Genomic DNA, 7,558 nt, shown 5'->3' with positions numbered 1-7,558 from the left:
AGTGAACCTGAATATGGATGCATGAGTAAGATTTTTAAGCATTATATTTTTAAAGTTATGTTAAGAATAAGTAGCACTTTTGACACTACAAATGTCAAGTTGGCATATTCAGAACAATAAAGTCATGCAAGCTGGTTGGGGACCAACATCTAGTCCACCTGTGGGATCTAGTCTGACTCCTGCTCAAAGCAGGATCTTCTACAATAACCATATTCATAGTTAGCAAAATATTTTTCATTTAGATGTTTTCCTGTGGTCTACAGAAACAGAAGATAAGTAACAAAAAAATTATTGTCAGACATATTAATTCTTATAGTTTCTCTTTTTCCTCTCATTTCAGTTGTACACATACCTAAGTCTTGTACTTTTCCCATTCATGAAATCAGATAACTTGCATTGGGCTCAAAAAATAAAATCTTAAAGATGAGTAGGCTTGCACAGAAAGAATGAATCAGAGTCAGTGAAATATTCCATCAAGAGAAAAAAGGATGCCTTGAAGATCAGAGGAAGAAAGTAATTGTCCACAGTGGAAAAATAAAGAGTGAATAATGATCAAACTCCCATGTTGAGATATCTGCTACTGAGTGCAGTAGGCTTTGGTTTGCAGAGTTTGAGCAAGGCTTACAGGAGAATACGAGGATACTTGTTGCTTTACATTGTCCTTACAATCCCTATGACCCTAAAATAGAAGTTTAGGTGCCACACTTCTTCCTACATACACATCATCCATCACTTCTCCAAATCAGATACTCATAACTCCAAGACTTCTTTCTATGTTTGCCAGTCTTAGATGAATCTTTACACAAGTTGACAAATAGACCTGACTTAGAGAGAAACAGAGAGGCAGCACTGATTTTCTTTGCATGGGGATAAAGAGCTGCAGCAGTGGTCCAGAGACTGGGGCTTACTGATTTGGAAAACTGGAGAAGACTCTCAGATTATACCTTAAAAGGTCAGGACATAACATTAGTAAACTAAGAGCATTATGAATTCAGAATATGAGAACAGCAGAAAATCAGCTAATGCCAGGTGGTCTGCTTGGTAACCACAACTTTTTATTCCTTTACAGTACAGTACTCCACCAATTCCTCCTTCCCTTTTGACTGCCTTCAAGTTCAGCATCACCAGGACCCTAAAAAGCAAAGGCTGCTACCTACCCCAGAGACCAGTGGTGTAATACCTTCCAAGGGGCTACATATAATCTTTCCACAAGCAGGCATTTTTCTTAACTGTACTTTACCTCCCACCTATTTTAAACTTCCTCCAACCTATAGCAAATGCAGCCAAAAAACCCTCTTGCATTTGCTCCTGTTAGTATGTGTTACCATCAAAATATTCTTGAGAGCATTCAGTGCAACATTATCAAGAAAAGTAATATTGTCTCTTATTGATCTCCCAAAAATGAATGTCAAAACTAGAATAGGCTGTACAGAGATGAAGTTGGAAAAGACTTCAGACTTACAGAATTTTGTCAGATATAAGCCAATTAATGCAATGTGCCAGAAACAAGCTTGTGGCCTTTGCAGAGGCCTCATTTCAGAATCCTTTAAAGACAGCAAGGCCAAAACTCATAGTGAAATAATTTTATTTCACCCGACATACTACACTGTTATTGAATACTAACATAACTTCTCTCCTCTATCAAATAAAATACCTGGAAAAAAATTCAAATATTGTGCAACGGCAGCATTACCTTGATGTAAGTGACAAGAATACTATTTTATTACTCAGGAGAATATTTATTGAAAGAAGGTGAAATACAAAGTCCATGCTGTAGCATGTGATAATTCCTTCCTAGCAGAATGTCTGAAAGAACACTTGTAACGTGCATTGGTATGTTTAATAAATCACAAAGGTAAAGATAATAACTTCATTTTAAATGGAGAACAGACTTTCCTTGTCTGGTCCTGCATTGATAATACGCACAAACAAGCAAAGAATCCTGTTCTTCAGGGGACCAACTCTATCTAGTCCCTCTTAGACTCACAGAACCTATCTGGTGGCCTACTTATACCTGCTTGCAATTATAAGTTCAAGACATTGCCCCCACCTTTTAGCCTGAGGATACAAAGTACAGAGAGATATGACAGGGAATAGGGATTTTCCCTTGGTGTAACTTTTATCTGTTGCCTATCACACTTTTATTGCACCCTTCTGAGAAGAGTTTGGATGCAGCATCTCTGTAACCTTCCCAGTAATTCACTTAAGACAGCTACTAACTGAAGAAACACAATGAGACACTGAGGAGGTTGATCATAAAAAACCAGCATGCTAGGTATGAAAGCAAATATGGTATTGATAACATCTCTTCCTTCCTTTCTAGCCTTTTTAGGGGGGTTTAGAGCAGTTAGTAAATACCTCTGCGTTAGAGGTCAGTGTTTACCTGATAGCATGGAGATAAATGTTTTCTGCAGTACAACCTATGCAGACATATTTATGTCACTGCTAATATTCAGAGGATCAGTAGCCTCCTGTGGTTAAAACCACCCTGATGCAAACTGTCCTTGTGTGCACATCTGTCTGCAGTCAGCTTTCAGTCTCCCCGAGTCCTTTGTACCACACTCCACTACAAAACTGTATATATGTGAGCAAGTGCAGCACTGTACAAATAATTCGTGAGCTATTTATAAGTAATCAAAGTTGCATGCAGTATTTAATAAAACAAAATCTTTGAAACTTCCCCGAAAAAAACCTCACCAACAAATAAGCAGAAACTGGCATGTTCAGTGACCAGATTAAGTACTCAAACCTCTAAATCATCAACTCGGATAATTAAAAGGTAATGCTTAACTCTTCATCTTGCTTTGTATCCATGGTTTCTTCTTTGCAGTGGAACTCAAGTATGTACAAAGAACGCACACCTCCTTCAAGCACATTGTAATGTTCACATTGTCTTTACAAACAACAGCTTTTTAACATTAATCAATCTTCATACATGCCAAATCACTTAAAATTATGGAGGCATTCCTGAAAAACGGCAGTGTGCTTCCAAATAATCTGTCTTGGAAAAACTAAACCAAATTAAATAAGTTTTTGCTGCTTCAAACCCCTTTCCTATGAAAATCACTTTTAAACATTTTCACAGCACATGCATCTGAAGAAATTAGATGTCTCTAATATAGTATTCTAGTTTGAAGAGCAACTGGTGACTTGCACATAGCTTGTTTCATATGCAACTTTAATACTGGCATATCTTAAAGTACTTTTTTCTAATACTCCATTGAGCCCATCTGTCAATTGAAATTTCAGAACACAGGCATGTAGCAGGTGAATTTTGTCAAGATAAAACTGAAGTATTTGTAGCCCATTTGATAAAACCAGTAAGTATTTCTGATTTGAAAATACCAGTCAGAAAGGGACAAGAATTCAAAGTTCTAGAGGGGATTTTTTTTTTTTTTGGTAACACAGACATACACAGACACACAAAACAAACCCAAAGTAATTCAGTCTCATCCGGTTTAACCTCAACCACGAGACACCGCTGTCTGTTTTCTTTCTCAAAAGACTCACGTCACTGTGCACTGAAAAAAGGGAACTTCCACAGTTTGTGGTGAGGATACATGATAAACAGATCTGTTCACACCAACTAGCAGGGCTGCCTGCGTCAATAAAAGGCAGTAGCAGAGTCGGTGAACTGACATTTGGTGCTTGGAGGATTATAGCTGCAAAAGTCGCTTCACGTTAAAGTTAACTAAAATGCCAGGATTTTTTTTCCCCCACAACAACATGGCTGAATTAAATGGAAAAGAAGACTGCAAGCTTGCAGAAGGCAAAATCCATAAAAAGAAGCAAAAGGCTTTGTAAGTATATACATTAGAGTTTATACTAAGATGTATTAGAAGTGAAAACAGCACTAGAATCTTGGAGATTAAGAATTAGCACAATGTTTCAGCCCAAACGACTGCAAAGCCTGCTCAAAGCCCAGGACTATAGCATCATTAAAAATGGCTTGAGCTGATGCATACCAATTAATTGATTCCCTTAAGTAATCAGGAGTAGATTTTGGATACAATGGGAGTCTTTTCAAATAAATTACTTGGATATAACTTCCCAGACTTCAGTCATAGGATGGAGATATCTGCCTCTGTTTAAAAGTTTTAAGAAATTTAAGTAGAATTGAAATGAAACTGCAATTTTAATGGATTACAAAAATGTCTGTTCATTGGTTTCAGTGGTGCAGATCTGAAAAATTATTTGAAGTGCATGGTACCACATATCGAATCTGGGATCAAGACTTCTACCTCCAGAAATGTCCTGTAAGTACAGAGATACCCTATAACAAAATATAACTATAGCTAGATTACTATATAGTAAAATTCTATTAATTTCTAAACAACAAATTTTATAATAAGGCCTAGAATTTGCAAATACAAAAGAGGTGAACATTAGGAAGTAGAAACTATTCCTGGAGTTAAGGCTTTTTTCTTACTGATGTGCTATGTTTGCATCAGTGAGGGAGAAGGCACATCAGTTAAATCTGTTTTCTTCAGAGGGACACTGTATCCACTCTCTAAAGATTTGCAAGACATGATGCTTCACACTTAAGTGAAGAGCAGGGTATTACCGTTCTTATTTCAGGAATATGGAAACAGAAGCACAGATACAAAATTATTTGATCAGAGCTACAGTAAAAACTTATCTTTCTGGGAACAGAATTCAGTATAACATCATAGTTCTTTAGTTTCCTATCTCTCTGATTATTTTTCTCAGTGTGGGCTTGCCTCCAGAGTCTCAGATTATAAGGAAGCCATAAATTTAATACATACCTGGTACATAGTCCTAGAATAGAATAGTACGTTATCAAATTTGTCTCCTTTAAACATGCAAACAAATATTTCTTATTCTTGTCTTAGGCTTTCTGCAGAGGAAGTAATACAGTGGTCCCATTCTTTGGAAAAGCTCTTGGCCAGCCAAAGTAAGTCTATTACTTCAGTATTATTTTGTTCTTATTCTGAGGACAAAATTTTTCTTATCTCACCAAACAGGCAAAGCTGTAGCATTCTGCAAACACTAACAGAGAATGACCAGTTGGATTTCAGTTATCTACAGTTCCCATGTAACGTGGCTACTGTACAGCTTTGCTTCCAAGTTTGGTTCCTTCCATTTCCTACGCCCAGTATAGCAAATAAACCCCAAATAGCTCAATTCAGTGCTTTTTGATTGGGCTTCTGTCCTTGCATAACACATCAGTTTAATCTGGAATTTTCTCTGTACCCTGTGACAATCCATTTAGGGAGGACTAGAATTGATGTATTTTGGTACACAGGGTCTAGATCCAAAACCACTGAATGTAATTAGGAAGACTATCACCCTTAATATTAAAAGTATCTGTAGTAAGCTGAAGAAGGGAAGAACAGTGTATTTTGGCAAGATTTTATAACAGAGATTTGAATACAACTCCTGCTATTTATTTTATCCTCCCTGGTCACAAATATCATACTATAAATGATGACTGTGTTGGCTTTAGGTGGTCAAGGTATCTTTCGGGAGTTCCTGAAGTCAGAGTTCAGCGAGGAAAACATTGAGTTCTGGTTGGCTTGTGAAGATTACAAGAAAACCAAGTCTGATCACTTACATGGCAAAGCAGAGAGGATTTATGAGGAGTTTGTTCAGTCAGATGCTATTAAACAGGTATGTACAAAGTTAATCTGTGTGGTGTTACAGTACAAGGATTCTGGAAAATCAGATGATAGAAGTGTAGCTTCACCAAGATGCACATACATTCATTTACTGATATAGGATGAAGACACAGACACATGTTTTTAAGAGTGTACTTGCATCATTACTGTCTTCAGCCATGAGATTATCAGATCTCACCAGTAGTCACATGATACAGGCCAGTACTTGGGAGCACCACATAGCAGAGCAGCTCAGCAGAGGCACCAGTATCTCAGCACATGATGCTGTTCTCTGAGTCAGCCCAGTTTGAATTACTGCTGGTGTTTGGAGTCAGATACTTAGAGAGCACTTTGCTAGTACAAGAGCCATGAAGTATTTCCTGTCTTTTAAAATATGTGGATATTCAGAGTAATTAAAAGTGGTGTATGTTAATCATATTTCAAACTGGAGACTCTCATTCTGTGCAAGATTTCTCCTATTGTTTTAATTGGAGGTTTAATTGGAGGTTGTTCTACTTAGTCCATTGTTGAGTTGTATTACTTCTGACTCCATAAGAAACTGCATTTCTATAATGAGTAGCATTTTTTGTGCATAACTGGGATATAAGCATTAAAATTCCCTCATTTTACAGTTCTGACATTGAACTGAATTCTAAGGCTGTGAATTTATTGACAAAACAAAGTGATAGATATAGAAAGACAGTACATTTCTAAGATGTCAATGGCATTTGTTTTTCACTTTCCAGATCAATATTGACTATCAGATGAGGGAAGCAACAGCCAAAAAGGCTCAAGATCCAACTCACACAAGTTTTGATGAGGCCCAGAAAACTGTGTACATCCTCATGGAAAGAGATTCATATCCCAGATTTTTGAAATCCAAAGCCTACTTGAACCTTTTGAACCAGCTTCAAACCAGCACTTCAAAATGAAGTGTTTGAGGCAGTGAAGAACCAAGTAGAGTCTGTGGCAAATATGCTGTGGAGAGATCCTTCAGAGTGGCTGGATCTTCGCAAGGAGAACCCCTGCCTTGGGAGGAGGGGTACAAGGGAGATGCAAATACAACCAAGAGAACGCAGGATAAAAGTAGGCAAGACTGTTACAAGGGTGAAAGCAGTGCAAGAAGAAAATCCTCTCCTCCCATACACCATGGAGTCAAGACAGGATATGGATACTATTTATTGTTTGAACTACACTGTGAACATTGAACCAAGTCTTAGATCCCAAAGAAATGCTGATTATTAAGAAGTGCAAGACTAGCAAGCTGAGTGTTGGGAAAAGATTGTCCAGTTCAGAAGAAAAATAAAGATGACTGACAGTTTTGTGCATAACAAAAAAATGCCCAGACAAGACTGATTAATGGCTTTTTTTTTTCATGTGAAGTGTTAATTAGTGTGAGTGCAGATCAGCTTCATGATGCTATTGTGCTATGTAAATATATTATAAATTGACATGTCTTAAAATTGATATATTTTAAATTATATAAGATTTATATAAGCTGTACTTTTTACTAAGTTTGTATTCGACAGGCAGGTATGTAGCACCTTTTCTGTTTAATTTATTGCAAAATAATAAGCAACTCTTCAATCAAATCTACTTAAAAATAAAGTTTTATGGTCATTTTACATCTTATTTTAAGTGATTTTTTTCATCGTAATTACCAAAATACTGATACACATGGTTCCCTTCTGTCCCACTATGCCATGACTTTTTCCCAATACCACCTTTTCTCTTTTTTTATCCATTTTACACAACCATAACCTTAGTTATCTGGACTAGGTGATCCTGATCTACACAGACACATCTTCACAATCCCCAAGGAGAAAAGACGACAAAAAAAAAAAAAAAAAAAAAAAAAAATTATGCTCCCTCAGCTACCAGCACTCGTTAAATCTCAAATATAGAAAAGATTTAATCACTGATCCCACAGTTCAATCTAC

The 7,558-nt window shown here is 36.8% G+C and overlaps 1 protein-coding gene across 1 annotated transcript; it reads left to right on the top strand.

The window, feature by feature from the left end:
• The first annotated feature begins 3,635 nt into the window (after positions 1–3,635).
• Positions 3,636–7,221, top strand: RGS1 (regulator of G protein signaling 1). Its single transcript, XM_026854148.1, has 5 exons — positions 3,636–3,800; positions 4,173–4,256; positions 4,854–4,915; positions 5,468–5,631; positions 6,365–7,221. Exons 1-5 carry the CDS (start codon positions 3,697–3,699, stop codon positions 6,548–6,550), a joined length of 600 nt encoding a protein of 199 aa, XP_026709949.1. The 5' UTR covers positions 3,636–3,696; the 3' UTR covers positions 6,551–7,221.
• Positions 7,222–7,558: the final 337 nt, after the last annotated feature.

This window comes from Athene cunicularia (assembly GCF_003259725.1).
Source record: "Athene cunicularia isolate RWA chromosome 8 unlocalized genomic scaffold, athCun1 chr8_part1, whole genome shotgun sequence".
NCBI lineage: Eukaryota > Metazoa > Chordata > Aves > Strigiformes > Strigidae > Athene > Athene cunicularia.
Note: the sequence above shows the minus strand (reverse complement) of the source record. Positions and strands in the feature narration are given on the sequence as shown.

Coding starts and splice junctions, on each gene's coding strand:
- RGS1 (XM_026854148.1), top strand. CDS start 3,697: ATGCCAGGATTTTTTTTCCCCCACAACAACATGGCTGAATTAAATGGA. Junction 3,801..4,172: donor AAAAAGAAGCAAAAGGCTTT/GTAAGTATATAC, acceptor CATTGGTTTCAG/TGGTGCAGATCTGAAAAATT. Junction 5,632..6,364: donor AGTCAGATGCTATTAAACAG/GTATGTACAAAG, acceptor TTCACTTTCCAG/ATCAATATTGACTATCAGAT.